The sequence below is a fragment of the Pleurodeles waltl genome, chromosome 10, assembly GCF_031143425.1.
Source record: "Pleurodeles waltl isolate 20211129_DDA chromosome 10, aPleWal1.hap1.20221129, whole genome shotgun sequence".
Classification (NCBI taxonomy): domain Eukaryota; kingdom Metazoa; phylum Chordata; class Amphibia; order Caudata; family Salamandridae; genus Pleurodeles; species Pleurodeles waltl.
Window position 1 is genome coordinate 467764193 of NC_090449.1, and position 19083 is coordinate 467783275.

A 19083-nucleotide genomic window follows, 5' to 3' on the forward strand; every position below is an offset into this window, starting at 1 on the left:
TATGCCCCAAAACACAACGTGGACATATCACAGAAAACAGAGCTGTTTTTAGCAAAGTGACTACCTGTAGATTTTGGCCTCTAGCTCAGCCGCCACCTAGGGAAACCTACCAAACCTGTGCATTTCTGAAAACTAGAGACCTAGGGGAATCCAAGGAGGGGTGACTTGCGGGGCTCGGACCAGGTTCTGTTACCCAGAATCCTTTGCAAATCTCAAAATTTGGCTAAAAAAACACATGTTCCTCACATTTCTGTGGCAGAAAGTTCTGGAATCTGAGAGGAGCCACAAATTTCCTTCCACCCAGCGTTCCCCCACGTCTCCCGATAAAAATGATACCTCACTTGTGTGGGTAGGCCTAGCGCCCGCGACAGGATATGCCCCAAAACACAACGTGGACATATCACAGAAAACAGAGCTGTTTTTAGCAAAGTGACTACCTGTAGATTTTGGCCTCTAGCTCAGCCGGCACCTAGGGAAACCTACCAAACCTGTGCATTTCTGAAAACTAGAGACCTAGGGGAATCCAAGGAGGGGTGACTTGTGTGGCTCGGACCAGGTTCTGTTACCCAGAATCCTTTGCAAACCTCAAAATTTGGCTAAAAAAACACATGTTCCTCACATTTCTGTGGCAGAAAGTTCTGGAATCTGAGAAGAGCCACAAATTTCCTTCCACCCAGCGTTCCCCCACGTCTTCCGATCAAAATGATACCTCACTTGTGTGGGTAGGCCTAGCGCCCGCGACAGGATATGCCCCAAAACACAACGTGGACATATCACAGAAAACAGAGCTGTTTTTAGCAAAGTGACTACCTGTAGATTTTGGCCTCTAGCTCAGCCGCCACCTAGGGAAACCTACCAAACCTGTGCATTTCTGAAAACTAGAGACCTAGGGGAATCCAAGGAGGGTTGACTTGCGGGGCTCGGACCAGGTTCTGTTACCCAGAATCCTTTGCAAACCTCAAAATTTGGCTAAATAAACACATGTTCCTCACATTTCTGTGGCAGAAAGTTCTGGAATCTGAGAGGAGCCACAAATTTCCTTCCACCCAGCGTTCCCCCACGTCTCCCGATAAAAATGATACCTCACTTGTGTGGGTAGGCCTAGCGCCCGCGACAGGATATGCCCCCAAACACAACGTGGACATATCACAGAAAACAGAGCTGTTTTTAGCAAAGTGACTACCTGTAGATTTTGGCCTCTAGCTCAGCCGCCACCTAGGGAAACCTACAAAACCTGTGCATTTCTGAAAACTAGAGACCTAGGGGAATCCAAGGAGGGGTGACTTGCGGGGCTCGGACCAGGTTCTGTTACCCAGAATCCTTTGCAAATCTCAAAATTTGGCTAAAAAAACACATGTTCCTCACATTTCTGTGGCAGAAAGTTCTGGAATCTGAGAGGAGCCACAAATTTCCTTCCACCCAGCGTTCCCCCACGTCTCCCGATAAAAATGATACCTCACTTGTGTGGGTAGGCCTAGCGCCCGCGACAGGATATGCCCCAAAACACAACGTGGACATATCACAGAAAACAGAGCTGTTTTTAGCAAAGTGACTACCTGTAGATTTTGGCCTCTAGCTCAGCCGCCACCTAGGGAAACCTACCAAACCTGTGCATTTCTGAAAACTAGAGACCTAGGGGAATCCAAGGAGGGGTGACTTGCGGGGCTCGGACCAGGTTCTGTTACCCAGAATCCTTTGCAAACCTCAAAATTTGGCTAAATAAACACATGTTCCTCACATTTCTGTGGCAGAAAGTTCTGGAATCTGAGAGGAGACACAAATTTCCTTCCACCCAGCGTTCCCCCACGTCTCCCGATAAAAATGATACCTCACTTGTGTGGGTAGGCCTAGCGCCCGCGACAGGATATGCCCCAAAACACAACGTGGACATATCACAGAAAACAGAGCTGTTTTTAGCAAAGTGACTACCTGTAGATTTTGGCCTCTAGCTCAGCCGCCACCTAGGGAAACCTACCAAACCTGTGCATTTCTGAAAACTAGAGACCTAGGGGAATCCAAGGAGGGGTGACTTGCGGGGCTCGGACCAGGTTCTGTTACCCAGAATCCTTTGCAAACCTCAAAATTTGGCTAAATAAACACATGTTCCTCACATTTCTGTGGCAGAAAGTTCTGGAATCTGAGAGGAGACACAAATTTCCTTCCACCCAGCGTTCCCCCACGTCTCCCGATAAAAATGATACCTCACTTGTGTGGGTAGGCCTAGCGCCCGCGACAGGATATGCCCCAAAACACAACGTGGACATATCACAGAAAACAGAGCTGTTTTTAGCAAAGTGACTACCTGTAGATTTTGGCCTCTAGCTCAGCCGCCACCTAGGGAAACCTACCAAACCTGTGCATTTCTGAAAACTAGAGACCTAGGGGAATCCAAGGAGGGGTGACTTGCGGGGCTCGGACCAGGTTCTGTTACCCAGAATCCTTTGCAAATCTCAAAATTTGGCTAAAAAAACACATGTTCCTCACATTTCTGTGGCAGAAAGTTCTGGAATCTGAGAGGAGCCACAAATTTCCTTCCACCCAGCGTTCCCCCACGTCTCCCGATAAAAATGATACCTCACTTGTGTGGGTAGGCCTAGCGCCCGCGACAGGATATGCCCCAAAACACAACGTGGACATATCACAGAAAACAGAGCTGTTTTTAGCAAAGTGACTACCTGTAGATTTTGGCCTCTAGCTCAGCCGCCACCTAGGGAAACCTACCAAACCTGTGCATTTCTGAAAACTAGAGACCTAGGGGAATCCAAGGAGGGGTGACTGTGTGGCTCGGACCAGGTTCTGTTACCCAGAATCCTTTGCAAACCTCAAAATTTGGCTAAAAAAACACATGTTCCTCACATTTCTGTGGCAGAAAGTTCTGGAATCTGAGAGGAGCCACAAATTTCCTTCCACCCAGCGTTCCCCCACGTCTCCCGATCAAAATGATACCTCACTTGTGTGGGTAGGCCTAGCGCCCGCGACAGGATATGCCCCAAAACACAACGTGGACACATCACAGAAAACAGAGCTGTTTTTAGCAAAGTGACTACCTGGAGATTTTGGCCTCTAGCTCAGCCGCCACCTAGGGAAACCTACCAAACCTGTACATTTCTGAAAACTAGAGACCTAGGGGAATCCAAGGAGGGGTGACTTGTGGGGCTCGGACCAGGTTCTGTTACCCAGAATCCTTTGCAAACCTCAAAATTTGGCTAAAAAAACACATGTCCCTCACATTTCTGTGGCAGAAAGTTCTGGAATCTGAGAGGAGCTACAAATTTCCTTCCACCCAGCGTTCCCCCAAGTCTCCCGATAACAATGATACGTCACTTGCGTGGGTAGGCCTAGCGCCGGCGACAGGAAACACCCCAAAGCACAACGTGGACACATCCTAAATTTTGGAAAAAAACAGAGGTGTTTTTTGCGAAGTGCCTACCTGTAGATTTTGGCCTCTAGCTCAGCCGGCACCTAGGGAAACCTACCAAACCTGTGCATTTCTGAAAACTAGAGACCTAGGGGAATCCAAGGAGGGGTGACTTGCGGGGCTCGGACCAGGTTCTGTTACCCAGAATCCTTTGCAAACCTCAAAATTTGGCTAAAAAAACACATGTTCCTCACATTTCTGTGGCAGAAAGTTCTGGAATCTGAGAGGAGCCACAAATTTCCTTCCACCCAGCGTTCCCCCACGTCTCCCGATAAAAATGATACCTCACTTGTGTGGGTAGGCCTAGCGCCCGCGACAGGATATGCCCCAAAACACAACGTGGACACATCACAGAAAACAGAGCTGTTTTTAGCAAAGTGACTACCTGGAGATTTTGGCCTCTAGCTCAGCCGCCACATAGGGAAACCTGCCAAACCTGTACATTTCTGAAAACTAGAGACCTAGGGGAATCCAAGGAGGGGTGACTTGTGTGGCTCGGACCAGGTTCTGTTACCCAGAATCCTTTGCAAACCTCAAAATTTGGCTAAAAAAACACATGTCCCTCACATTTCTGTGGCAGAAAGTTCTGGAATCTGAGAGGAGCTACAAATTTCCTTCCACCCAGCGTTCCCCCAAGTCTCCCGATAAAAATGATACCTCACTTGCGTGGGTAGGCCTAGCGCCGGCGACAGGAAACACCCCAAAGCGCAACGTGGACACATCCTAAATGTTGGAAAAAAACAGAGGTGTTTTTTGCGAAGTGCCTACCTGTAGATTTTGGCCTCTAGCTCAGCCGGCACCTAGGGAAACCTACCAAACCTGTGCATTTCTGAAAACTAGAGACCTAGGGGAATCCAAGGAGGGGTGACTTGCGGGGCTCGGACCAGGTTCTGTTACCCAGAATCCTTTGCAAACCTCAAAATTTGGCTAAAAATACACATGTTACTCACATTTCTGTGGCAGAAAGTTCTGGAATCTGAGAGGAGCCACAAATTTCCTTCTACCCAGCGTTCCCCCAAGTCTCCCGATAAAAATGATACCTCACTTGTGTGGGTAGGACTAGCGCCCACGAAAGGAAAGGGCCCAAAACACAACGTGGACACATCACATTTTTTTATAAAAAGCAGTGCCTACCTGTGGATTTTGGCCTGTAGCTCAGCCGACACCTGAGGAAACCTAGCAAACCAGTGCATTTTTGAAAACTAGAAACCCAGGGGAATCCAAGATGGGGTGACTTGCGGGGCTCTGACCAGGTTATGTTACCCAGAATCCTTTGCAAACCTCCAAATTTGGCCCAAAAAACACTTTTTCCTCTCATTTCGGTGACAGAAAGTTCTGGAATCTGAGAGGAGCCACAAATTTCCTTCCACCCAGCGTTCCCCTAAGTCTCTCGATAAAAATGGTACATCACTTCTGTGGGTAGGCCTTGCGCCCACAAAAGGAAATGGCCCAAAACACAACGTGGACACAACATATTTTTTCACAGAAAACAGAGGTGTTTTTTGCAAGGTGCCTACCTGTGGTGTTTGGCCTGTAGCTCAGCCGGCCCCAGGGGGGGGGGGGGCAGAAATGCCCTAAAATAAATTTGCCCCCCCAACCCCCACCCTCCCCCGCCGGGAGCGACCCTTGCATACGGGGTCGCTCCCCCTGCGTGACATTGGCCCCAAAAAACAAATCCCCGGTGCCTAGTGGTTTCTGCCCCCTTGGGGGCAGGTTGACCTAAACTCAGCCAATCTGCCCCCAAGGGGGGCAGAAATGGCCTAAATACAATTTGTCCCCCAGGGGAGCGACTTTTGCCTGATGGGTCGCTCCCCATCTCTAAAAAAAAAAAAACAAAGAAAAAAAAAAAGAAAAAAAAGAAAAATTCCCCTGGCGCCTAGAGGTTTCTGCCCCCCCACCCCGGGAGCAGATCGGCCTAATAATAGGCAGATCTGCCCCCCGGGGGGGCAGAAATGGCCTAAAATAAATTTGCCCACCCAACACCCACCCCCCCGGGAGCGACCCTTGCCTACGGGGTCGCTCCCCCTGCGTGACATTGGCGCCAAAAAACAAATCCCCGGTGCCTAGTGGTTTCTGCCCCCTTGGGGGCAGGTTGACCTAAACTCAGCCAATCTGCCCCCAAGGGGGGCAGAAATGGCCTAAATACAATTTGTCCCCCAGGGGAGCGACTTTTGCCTGATGGGTCGCTCCCCATCTCTAAAAAAAAAAAACAAAGAAAAAAAAAAAGAAAAAAAAGAAAAATTCCCCTGGCGCCTAGAGGTTTCTGCCCCCCGGGGGGGCAGAAATGGCCTAAAATAAATTTGCCCCCCCAACACCCACCCCCCCCCCCGGGAGCGACCCTTGCCTACGGGGTCGCTCCCCCTGCGTGACATTGGCACCAAAAAACAAATCCCCGGTGCCTAGTGGTTTCTGCCCCCTTGGGGGCAGATTGACCTAAAATTGGCCAATCTGCCCCCAGGGGGGCAGAAATGGTCTAAATACAATTTGCCCCCCCCAGGGGAGCGACCCTTGCCTGATGGGTCGCTCCCCATCTCTAAAAAAAGAAACAACAAAAAAAAAAAAACACAAAAAAAAAATTGCCCTGGTGCCTAGAGTGTTCTGCCCCCCCCCGGGGGCAGTTCGGCCTAATAATAGGCCGATCTGTCCCCCGGGGGGGGCAGAAATGGCCTAAAATAAATTTGCCCCCCCAACCCCCCACCCCCCCCGGGAGCGACCCTTGCCTACGGGGTCGCTCCCCCTGCGTGACATTGGTGCAAAAAAAACAAATCCCCGGTGCCTAGTGGTTTCTGCCCCCTTGGGGGCAGATTGACCTAAAATTGGCCAATCTGCCCCCAGGGGGGCAGAAATGGTCTAAATACAATTTGCCCCCCCCAGGGGAGCGACCCTTGCCTGATGGGTCGCTCCCCATCTCTAAAAAAAGAAACAACAAAAAAAAAAAAAACACAAAAAAAAAATTGCCCTGGTGCCTAGAGTGTTCTGCCCCCCCCCCGGGGGCAGTTCGGCCTAATAATAGGCCGATCTGTCCCCCGGGGGGGGCAGAAATGGCCTAAAATAAATTTGCCCCCCCAACCCCCCCCCCCCCCGGGAGCGACCCTTGCCTACGGGGTCGCTCCCCCTGCGTGACATTGGTGCCAAAAAACAAATCCCCGGTGCCTAGTGGTTTCTGCCCCCTTGGGGGCAGATTGACCTAAAATTGGCCAATCTGCCCCCAGGGGGACAGAAATGGTCTAAATACAATTTGCCCCCCCAGGGGAGCGACCCTTGCCTGATGGGTCGCTCCCCATCTCTAAAAAAAGAAACAACAAAAAAAAAAACACAAAAAAAAAAATTGCCCGGGCGCCTAGAGTGTTCTGCCCCCCACCCGGGGGCAGTTCGGCCTAATAATAGGCCGATCTGTCCCCCGGGGGGGCAGAAATTGCCCAAAATAAATTTGCCCCCCCAACCCCCCCCCCCCCCCCCCGGGAGCGACCCTTGCCTACGGGGTCGCTCCCCCTGCGTGACATTGGCGCCAAAAAACAAATCCCCGGTGCCTAGTGGTTTCTGCACCCTTGGGGGCAGATTGACCTAAAATTGGCCAATCTGCCCCCAGGGGGGCAGAAATGGTCTAAATACAATTTGCCCCCCCAGGGGAGCGACCCTTGCCTGATGGGTCGCTCCCCATCTCTAAAAAAAGAAACAACAAAAAAAAAAAACACAAAAAAAAAATTGCCCTGGTGCCTAGAGTGTTCTGCCCCCCCCCCGGGGGCAGTTCGGCCTAATAATAGGCCGATCTGTCCCCCGGGGGGGCAGAAATGGCCTAAAATTAATTTGCCCCCCCAACCCCCACCCCCCCCCCGGAGCGACCCTTGCCTACGGGGTCGCTCCCCCTGCGTGACATTGGCGCCAAAAAACAAATCCCCGGTGCCTAGTGGTTTCTGCCCCCTTGGGGGCAGATTGACCTAAAATTGGCCAGTCTGCCCCCAGGGGGGCAGAAATGGTCTAAATACAATTTGCCCCCCCAGGGGAGCGACCCTTGCCTGATGGGTCGCTCCCCATCTCTAAAAAAAGAAACAACAAAAAAAAAAAACACAAAAAAAAAATTGCCCTGGCGCCTAGAGTGTTCTGCCCCCCCCCCGGGGGCAGTTCGGCCTAATAATAGGCCGATCTGTCCCCCGGGGGGGCAGAAATGGCCTAAAATAAATTTGCCCCCCCAACCCCCACCCCCCCCCCGGGAGCGACCCTTGCCTACGGGGTCGCTCCCCCTGCGTGACATTGGCGCCAAAAAACAAATCCCCGGTGCCTAGTGGTTTCTCCCCCCTTGGGGGCAGATTGACCTAAAATTGGCCAATCTGCCCCCAGGGGGGCAGAAATGGTCTAAATACAATTTGCCCCCCCAGGGGAGCGACCCTTGCCTGATGGGTCGCTCCCCATCTCTAAAAAAAGAAACAACAAAAAAAAAAAACACAAAAAAAAAATTGCCCTGGCGCCTAGAGTGTTCTGCCCCCCCCCCCCGGGGGCAGTTCGGCCTAATAATAGGCCGATCTGTCCCCCGGGGGGGCAGAAATGGCCTAAAATAAATTTGCCCCCCCAACCCCCACCCCCCCCCCGGGAGCGACCCTTGCCTACGGGGTCGCTCCCCCTGCGTGACATTGGCGCCAAAAAACAAATCCCCGGTGCCTAGTGGTTTCTGCCCCCTTGGGGGCAGATTGACCTAAAATTGGCCAATCTGCCCCCAGGGGGGCAGAAATGGTCTAAATCCAATTTGCCCCCCCCCAGGGGAGCGACCCTTGCCTGATGGGTCGCTCCCCATCTCTAAAAAAAAAAAAAGAACAAAAAAAAAAAACACAAATAAAAATTTTCCCTGGCGCCTAGAGGTTTCTTCCCCCCCTGGGGGCAGATCGGCCTAATAATAGGCCGATCTGCCCCCAGGGGGGGCAGAAAAGGCCTTCCCAAAAAATTGCCCCCCCTGGGAGCGACCCTTGCCAAAGGGGTCGCTTTGTTGCGTGACATGCGCGCGCAAAAAAAAAACTCCCTGGTGTCTAATGGTTTCTGCCCCCCTTGGGGGCAGATTGGCCTTATCAAAATAGGCCAATCTGCCCCCAAGGGGGGCAGAAATGGCCTAAATATATATTGCCCCGTAGGGGAGCGACCCTTGCCTAAGGGATCGCTCCCCACCTAAAAAAAAAGAATTCATCACAAAAAAAAAGAAAAAAAAAAAATGGTCCCTGGTGCCTAGAGGTTTCTGCCCCCCCTGGGGGCAGATCGGCCTAATAATAGGCCAATCTGCCCCCAGGGGGGGCAGAAAAGGCCTTCCTAAAAAAATGCCCCCCTGGGAGCGACCCTTGCCCAAGGGGTCGCTCCCTTTTGCCAATTTCAAGAAGAAAAAAAAAAATCCCTGGTGTCTAGTGGGGTTTCAAAAGCCGGATTGCAAGCAATCCGGCTTTTGAAACCTGTGAGAGACTTCAAAGGGAAGGAAATACATTTCCTTCCCTTTGAAGCCTCTCGGGGCCTCCCCCATGGGATTGAAAAAGAAATGCAAAAGCATTTCTTTTTCAATCGCGCTGGAAGCTCTGCTTCCAGCGCGATGGGGGAGACCCTGTGACTAATCAGCGCGCGCTCGCGCGCTGACGTCACAGGGGGGGTTGGGGGGGTCGGGGTGGGAGGGGAAGGGCTTCCCCTTCCATCCCTGACTTGGGGGGGTGGGGGGAACCCCACAGAGGGAGCGAGAGCGCTCCCTCTGGGCTCTGTGCACAGGACGTAATGGTTACGTCCTGGGCACAGCAGCACTGTGCCTCAGGACGTAACCATTACGTCCTGGGCACAGAAGGGGTTAAAGGTGGGACATGTACTGATGTGTTTTACATTTCCTATCAGCAAAATACTGCCAAAATCAGTTTCCACTGTTGCAAGGCCTATCTCTCTCATAGGTTAACACAGGGGCTGCCTTTAAATAACTTTTAAGTGCAGTTTCTCTTTGGGAGCAGATGGAGATCTGGTGTTTGGGGTCTCTGAACTCACAATGTAAAAATACATCTTTTGGTAAAGTTGGTTTTAAATTGTCAGGTTGAAAATGCCACTTTTAGAAAGTGGGCATTTTCTTGCTTAAACCATTCTGTGACTCTGCCTCTAGTGTATTCTCTGTCTGGGTAAGACTGACAGTTGGGCTGTTTGGGAATCCCCTCTAGACAGTGACACAAAGGGAACTGGGGTGTAGCCTGTATATCCTGATGGGCCATATGAGCTTGAGTGGAGGGAGGAGTGGTCACTTACACCTGAATGGACTGTGCCTGCCCTCATACAATGCAGTATCCAACCCCTTGGTGTGAGTCTGGAGACAGTCCTGGGCAAGGCAGGATCTTGTGAACAACCGAGACTTTCCTTTAAAGTTTGCCTACTTCAGAGGCAGAAAGGGGTATAAGTACTGGACCCAAACCTGCAGATGTTTACATCACTTCAAGGATTCAAGAGGAACCTCTACCAGGAGAAGAGCTGAGGAGAGTGCTTCCCCAGCATGTGACTGTGCTTTGTTGGCCTATCCTGCAGATGCTGCTTCTGCCTGTGGTCAGGGGACAAAGACTGGAGTTTGTGGTATATGCCTACTTGAGAGGTGTTTCCAAGGGCTTGGGCTGAGCTTGCCACCTGTTTTGAAGACTTAGGGACAGCAAAGGCTTCACCAACCAGTCTCTGAGTCTGCTTGCTGTGGACTCTAGCTTGCCAGAGGGTGCCATTCCAGTTCTTGGGCCCCTTGAAGTGGATTCCTGGTTAAAATCCATTGAAGCGACACCGGACGATGCCGGAAGACTTTGCAAAGAACGCCGCTGCACAAATAATGCAATGCCGTCTGACCCGGATCTGTGGACCTCGCCGAGGCGTGAACACCCCACCATCAACACAGGCCCGACCTCACTGCAGGCGCTGACGTCTGCAGGAACTTGTGAGTTGGAGTGTCGTACACCTGACATTTGTGACACCCGACTCTGTCGAATCGCTTGTGACCCTGTGACGTAACTGCAACCCCTTGAGGTCACCCACCAGCATCGTGACTTCACTGGACATAGACTTTGCGGGAGGTGCCCCGGGACCGATGCCTTGCAACTTACGCCGCCTCACCTCCACCGCTCTGCAGCAAGGACGCGACGCCTCCGCTTCTTCGCCCCGCACTACCGGAACCGATGCCGCATTAGATTCAGTGACACCTTGCTCCCCGACACCATGCACCGGCTTGTTTTTTACACATTTGTTTAGGTACTGTACCTGAGGATCTGTACGAGTCCGTAAAACAGCGCCAGTGGCATCGCATTGTGGGAAATTACTCCAGCACAATGATGCTTAACATCACATTGCAGCATTTGTGCCTGTAGGTACTATTTTTGTGTTTTTAATTGCAAAAGGCATATTTTTAACTGGGTATTGTAGATTTTTATTTTATTTGGTCTTGTTTATTTAGATAAATAAATATTTACTATGTTTCAGTACCTGTGTGGTGCCCATTTTGTGGCGTTTTCACTGTATTACAGTGGGTGTTGGTACAAATACTTTATGCATTGCATCTGGGTTAAGCCGTTCTGCTTGTGCCAAGCTACCAAGGGGGTGAGCGGTGGTTAACCAGGTGTGGTTCTCCTTTGCCCTGACTAAAGTGAGGGTCCTTGCTTGGACAGGGGGCAACCCGACTCTCAACCAAAGACCTCATTTCTAGCAGAGGTAATGAACATCTTAAGAGGAAATGAGTAAGGTCTTCGTGTCTTCACTAGGCCTGGGCGCAGTTCTGCTACGCGGAACCCTGCAAAGTGCTGAAAAAACTCAGCAGCACTACGCGGAGTTCCACGTGCAGCGCAGTTTGGGTAAGGAGTGCTGTTTGCACTGATTTTCAGGGCAGGAGTTTTACCTGTACTGTAAAATCAACGCAAATGGCATCACGTGGAGCGCTAGAGGGTGCTAACTTCTTTTTGCTGCTCGAGTAGATTTTCTACTTGAGCAACAACTTTCTCAATGCGAGTGGCAGCTTTCTCATCACGAGGGGTTACGCCCTACTGCCCTACTGCAACCGCAGAAATCTCGCTCACCAACTTAGTCATTTCTCTCACACTTGCTCGCCAATTTAACATTGACACGCAAGAGAAAAAATTCCGCTCCGCATCACTTCGCTGAGTTTTTTGGAACTCCGTGCAAAGTGGAGATAACTCTGCGAACTCCACTCGCGGAGCGGAATTCTTCGCCGACCCCTAGTCTTCACAGAGAGTTTGGTGTTTTTTATTGGTGATGTTTTTCCAGTGATGAGTTCAAGAGAAGGATTTCACTTCTGGCCAGGGCAAAGGAACATTAAAATATGTACATTTTCCCAGGTACAATTCTATGAAGTGTCAAAGAATTCTGAGCATGTTCTCCAGGATGACCATTTTTCAGCTGTTCTCAGTGTGGCAAATTGTTCATTTACAGTCAGATTAAAGGCCTCATTACGAGTTTGGCAGAGGGGATTACTCAGTCCCAAAAGTGACAGATATCCCGTCCACCGTGTTATAAGTTCCATTATGTCCTATGGAGCTTGTAAAACGGCGGACGGGATATTCCTCACAAACCTGTAATGAGGTCCCAGGCTTAGAAGGGCTTCCGCTTTTTTCCAGCTTAATGAGAAATGTTGTCTTCAGCCAAGGTGAAGTGTACTCTAAGGCTTTGTCAATCTATTTTGTTCCTGTGGATCTCAGTCTTTTCAAGCCCTACTTTACCAGAGATGTTTGCCATCTGCTTTCTATTGAAGCATAGTTGACATCTGCTTCTACGGTAGGAGTGGAAAAACTAGTTGGCAGCATCAGTGGGGTTTTCCATATTTGTTATCCAATGCATTCTATTTTAGATTTTTTTATGGACGTTCCAAAGCTCAGCTCCATACGTGATTTGGGTATCAGCACTTGTCTGGACCATTCTGTCAGTATTCACTGAAAAGTGATTGCCTTGGAGATAGAATGGAGGATTCTGTTTTCTGAATCGCCTAAGTAGGTAAATGAGTTTACCTCTTCATGTTGTGTGTCATTGATATGGAAAAGTTTTGTGATTTCACTTTTTTTTCTGAAGACTGTGATTTTGTTTTCTGTGTGTGTGCTGTTTCTTGTCCTCTCTGAAAATTTCTTCAGCCAGTTGCCTTTTGTGGTCAGGTTTAATCTCTGTTTTATGGTTTTCCCCTGTTTTTTATAGAATCATTTTTGTGTGATGATATTGAATTCTAAGCCCAACTATGTTGGAGAAGTATTTCTTTTATCTCAAGGCCACTCTTATTCACCCTTAGGACTTCACCAATTTCAGCCAAAAGGACATAAACTCTTTATTTTAGACCGCTCCTTCTAGTAAAAAACATTTAAGTTCAATTGCTGCTGTTATTTGAGATTTATAGCATAATCTAGTTTTCCTGATTTAAGTCCTCTGTGTGTATAAGAGTTATATTGCTAGATTGAAGATAGCAGACTATGATAGCAATGTAGCCAGTGCCATGCTCAAAGAAACTAGGGAACCAGAACTTGAAAAGAAGAGCCCGGAATAAGAGAAACATTAAAACATGATATTAGAAAGAATACAGCAGATACATATGCACCTCTTTATGCTATTGGGAATATTAGTCATATGATTGCCCGTGCCTACTGCAGAAACCTGTGTGTAATTTGCAGGCCACTGATTCTGGCTCAATATTAGCAGAACCCTGAGGTAACATAGAAGAAATTTAAATCACTTTGAAATGTGCCCATCTGCAGTACTGCAGAAACTAGGAAAATATGTTTATTGCCATACATTGCAAAAACTTGCAATTATGTATAACACTGCGACATTACAAATGCTCAGCATTACTGCATGATTGTGCAAAGTGGGCAATTCTGATTTACCGTAGGACAGGCAAAAAGGGATACTATTGTAGAAATCGAGAAATATGTGCATTTCTGCTTCTTAGGGTTCAGGTAGATATACTCAGTGTCATTAGCACTGATTATGAACGGTGCTGGGTGGAGTTAAATCTGAGGAATTTCACTCAAAATATTATTTGACTGTCAGGATTTGAACCTTTAGAGTTGCAATTAAACCCCCTTCTATAATCATGATATGCTTGGCTAAGTGTGCTTCTAAACGTCCTATGTGCCCTATTTACAAAAATGCTTAGTGGGGGATTTTGACCTACTTTCTGTTAAATCATATTCATTTTTTACAAATAGTAATGCCTGCATGTAAGATGGAACCATTTGACACATTTGTTCCTGGATAGTTCTTTGAGTACATACATTGTCCACAGGGCCTATAATATTTCCTTTTAAATTGAAGGCTTGACCAATTTTTGCACCATCTTAAAAAAAAACAAGTCCTGTCATATTATCTCTAGATTGTTTGTAGTTTTCAACACCTTTAACACCACAATGCACTTTAAAGATTATCACTTCACACAAATATTCATTAAATCACCTTAATGCGCAATTCGTAGAGAAACACAATCTCATTGATTGTGAAACATACTCCCCCTCTCTTTCATTAAGTGGGTGGCCCAGGGATCCGAGGATGTCAACTGAAGGGACCCATTTACTTGGCTTGCGTTAGAGCTAAGTGGCTACCTTAATATGCTACCGAACATAGGCAAGCTGCCACAAGTAAGTGAACAACTTTATGTGTGTGATGCATCATGTCTCCATCAATTGGATGTGAGTAGTACATTTATATTTGAAACTATTTTTAGCTTTTATTGTCCCAAAGCATTATCTGTCTGAGTTGTCCTTTACTCATCTTTATGTATGATATACTTATGAACAGTTTATACACCTAAAAGAGGTAATTAGTATGATCAGCTAGTTGCATCATCTGAAGTGAGTCTTGATGCCTCAATAGCTTAAAGTGCACCTATTTCAAAGACTCTAACATATCTAATACCACAGTTTCCTTAAGATTTGCACTACCAGACTTCATTGGTGACATACTCCCGATATACAGCACTGTCCTGGTACCTTACCAGAGGGAACAGGAGGGGATAGTGATTACTAATTGCCTGTTAACTAAGAAGCATGTAAGTGTGTATTGACATATAGAAGAAACTGGAGGTCATGTCCACCCATAAAGTCACAAGCTGGAGGAAATACACTAGAATTGACAATCACAATGAAATATTGAGCAATATATAACAACACCAATTGCAGCTTGCACATGCCCGGAAGAAATCCTGATGGAACAAAACACATTGGCTACTGATTTTTGTATAGGTTACAATCAAGTTAACCTTTTGACATAAAAGATCTTCAAATAAAGTTATGGTTTAACGGATCACAATGGTTCATTTTGCATGTACTGTTTCATTATTGGCTTTAATGACCATATTTATATGTGACCATAGGTATTGCTCAGTTTGCTTATATAAGATTATTGTGGTAAACCACCCTTTTGGGAGACCTTCATTAAGGGGTTGTGGAAGTTAATCTCTTTGAACCTGTGCATCTCAATTTATAACCATTTTGTTTTTGATCTGCTTGGTGATAATGGTATATGCGCTTGACCTAACTGCCACTTGTAAATCATTTATTTTATTTGCCCAGTCCTGACTGTGAACTCATTCAAAACTCAGTCACTACTCACAAGTTATTTATAGTCAAGACATACCAATGTGTGCACTCAAAACCCACGCACTATTCAAAGGATATTTATAGCACAGCGATATCAATGAACTCATTCAGAAGTCTACACTGTTTGTAAAACAGTAGCAATGCAACAGTGCCTATCAGATATGTATTTACCAGTCTATCCACAAGATAGTCAAGAACAAGTTCTACCTTGGAATATTCATGTCCAACATGTATATATGAGACCTACGTAAATAAACTCCCTTTGTGTACGACTGTTCAACATTCAGCTGCATTAGACCTGGCTGTTGACACTCACAGGATATTTTACTTCTTTTGCAGTGTGTGCTCCCAAGGAGAACTTCAGTGCTCCATGAAGAACTGTGAAGGTATGTACCAGGGTTCTAACTTTTTACCTTTAAGCTGTTAGATCTTCCTTTTCATTGTGCACACACCTATTAATTTTTCCTAACTCCAGCAATGCCAAATTAAATTATACAATTGGAAGCCTCAAAGTAGCTTAGTGATGCACATCCCCACTTGGTAGAGAGAAAGGAGCTGTGGGATATTCTGCTGACAGTTGTCAAAAGATAAAATGTATTTTGTAAAGCCTTTACAGTCTTCAGTATTTTATCAGTATGTAATTTGAGATTAATGTTATTTACCCCTATATTGCTTACAAGCAAGGTCTACATGACCAAATATTTGAAATAGCAGAATGTTTCAAATCAGTTCTTTTGTCCACACATTGATTATTGATAAGACTTAAAAAGTAACTGTTCACAATTACACTGTGAGAGCCACACTGAGCCAAAGCCTGAGGACGGAACCAATTAATATACACATCAGTGTAAGCATTAAATCGTTGATCGTTTGAAACTCCTCAAAAACTAGAGTTGTGTCTAAGGTGTATCTAACTGGACCCTTCTCTTCCCTGATTGTGCTCAGCTGCCTACAGTTTACAGATGCTGGGGGGAAGCACTTGTTCAAGGGTTACAGGGAATTTAACAGGGACATGCACTCATCTTTTGTTCTAAAGAGCCATATAGCCAATCCAAACCACAGGCTGAATATTGGAAGAGCACATTAGGGCTGGGCTGTCGGCACCTCATGTCGTTTACTGTGGTGCTTCATAGGTGCCAAAAATCAAGGAAGACTTGGATAATTAATATAGTGATGGAGAGAGGAGGGGAAGCTGGGCAGTTCAAGCCCGAGGATTTTTAGAATCTTAAAAAGATACTGAGCTGAACTAAGATGATTCTGAATTGATTACAGGAGCCTTGGTGTAATCCTAATCTAGTTAAGGGACAATCCTTTTGCATCTTCTGGGTTAACAAATTTGAGTAGTCTGGGCTTTCATTTGATGGGTTTTCCATACCTTCAGGGATTGCTGGGAGTCCTTCAGGTAACTAAAAGGTGTTGCTGATGCATCTGCAGAAGTCTTCCCTCCACCTCGGGTTCAGAAACCACAAGCGCGCTGGTGAGACACTATCACTATTCTCACCAATAGAGGTTGACTAGATCTTTGGACTTGGCAAAGAGTGTGGTAGTCAGATTCACTCAATCACAAATCAATGACATTAAACCATCAATCATTATAGACACCATGAACAATTTAACACTAAATCAAACTCTAAATCAAATAAAGTTTCAAGGCCTTATTACAATCCCAAAACCGATCTAACATATATGGTGCGTATATGCATACATGAAAAACAGTGGCGGACCGAAACGTCTACATAGATTCAACCTACTAAACATCAATACTGTTAAACACTCCAAAAGAATAACATAGATTAAAAACAAAACAATATGCATACTACTATCAGTTATCAAAGCAGATGATGGCAACAACAGTAACCCATCAAAATACAGTTTTAACATTCAGATTTCCAGGCTGGGCCATTCCTATCACTAACACGAATTCAGACTTGCATGTGTGGGAACGGACTAACACATGCAGGCCAAAATAAAAGAAGAGCCAAAAATATAATGGAAAAGTCTTCTAGCTAGGGTACTCTTTATAAAAAAATATGCTGGTGTAATTATCTAAGCGGAAAAGGAAAACAAGAAACCACATTTAGTTATACCTCTCCTCATGGGACAGCAGACAGAAATACTTCATCAGCCAGAGCGGTCACTTTCTCCTGATGTCAGTTAACAGCAGCATCAGGACAGTGCAGAACACGGGCTGCACATAAGACAGATCAGCAGTTCAGAAAGAGTTGGGCATGTTCTGAACAGCATAAGCAAATGGGGCAATTAAGACTAAGAGGAAACTCATCAGGAGACTTGGGGAAGGCAAAAGGTGACAGCAGCAAACTTAAGACAGGAGTAGACGGATTCTGGCAGAGTTCTGGACAGTCTCAAGGCAGGAGTAGACTAACACAAACTCACTCCAAGTTTCCAAAGTTCCTCACTGATTAGAAATATTCATTTTCCGTTAATTGGTACTTCAGGTGGGCTCATCCTTACGTACAAGATTCAACATCCATTAGCTGCCGGTGGCACCGTAAAGTTTGCAGTTATTCCAGATTTTCTCAGCAAAACTACATTGTCACTTCAATGATTTTAATCAGTTCTGACAAATATTACGTTATCTATTTTTTTTGCTACTTCAAGTCCTTTCTCCCGATAAACAAATCTTACTAATACATTTCACATGGGAATCATGAGTTTCTGGTCTTGTTAGACAGCTAGAACAGTGTTACAAAGTTAATACTGAAACATGTTCTTTGCCTTCAATACAGTAGGACATTCAACATCACATCAGAAACCTAGGAAAATAATTCAGGTCATGGGGAACAGAATAAGCAAGTCATTTTCCTCTACTGCTGCAAAATGAATCTTTCAAGCCTAATCAAGCTAGGAAAGCCTTAAAACACATTAATACATTAATAAAACCTATTGCACACCTCACAATTCAAATCAAATATGTAAAGCAAATTATTTAATTGCAAACCTTATTTATGACATGTTAGGCTGTTTTAAACGTGCAGTTTTTTTTTTTTGCACACATGTAACTCAAGTTAGGAACATCCATTCAGATCAATATAATTACAATTAATTCATGTTTGTTTAATACTTTAGTTCTAATTTTCATCTTAATAAGAACACTCTTTACGTTCACTCATAGTTGTACTTCATTTAATATAAATGCAAAATTATTTCCATGTTAAAAGGTAATGTCAAATACGAATGGCGGCCACAAGGTCCACCATAATTCAAACATGCACATTCTACATTGTGTGCTATTTTCTCTGTTATGCCTTTAAATAAAGGGTAATTAATCACCATATGCTTACTTCTATGCCACTAATATATTAATACAGTTTGATCTCTCGCAGTGTTGAATATATGTGAGAAGCTAATGATCATTATTGCTGCTGGTCTCTGACCCATCTGTTTGCTCACCTAATGCTATTGATACTTCTCCAGTGCTAATGCATGCATCTAATTTTCTATCAGGCAGTTTATTGTCAATCTGTCAGTCAATATATATATGCTTTTTATCTTTTTTTATTTCTATGAGTTTCTCTCTGTGTCTGTTCTGCTGAATCCAGTTATGTTAATTCCTGGCCATGTTTCTTTCTCTTCCATAAGATACATTCTCAAGCTGCTTCAGAAACACGACCTTATGAATTTTAATGCGGTAGTTTGCATTTTGCAAATAGTTGCTAATAGCTGTGAAGGCAGATATAGAGGTCTGCAGGGACCTGAAAGCCTTCATCTTTGCATTTGCAATATGCTGGTACTATGACACCATCCTTTATTGTGACAGAAATTGAAACACCAAAAAGGTGACAGATTGGAAGATGGACATTGTGGGACCACAGTGGCCTTTGGGACAGTCATCTTCTCCAGTGCCCAGAGCTGCCGTTCGCACAGTGAATATGGACCCTCAGATGCTTACCGACTGACAAGAGCTGTTGATAAATGTTGAATTCTTTGTTACAGCAGGCTCAGATGCTGGTCATTGAGACATTTTCTTGAAGAACAAAGAATGAGGAACACCCCATTACCTCCCTTTTTTAATTGTGATTTGCAAGGAATTTCAGTGTTGCTTTGATATGTGTTGTCCATCTTTACCATCTCAAAATGTGACACTTC

The 19083-nt window shown here is 45.9% G+C and overlaps 1 protein-coding gene across 1 annotated transcript in view; it reads left to right on the forward strand.

The window, feature by feature from the left end:
* LOC138261625 (SCO-spondin-like) overlaps positions 1-19083 on the forward strand; it is a 1514343-nt gene that overhangs the window by 1188345 nt on the left and 306915 nt on the right. Inside the window, exon 98 of the mRNA XM_069210750.1 lies at positions 15316-15362. Within this exon, the coding sequence (XP_069066851.1) occupies positions 15316-15362 (47 nt within the window). The remainder of the gene's footprint in view (positions 1-15315; positions 15363-19083) is intronic.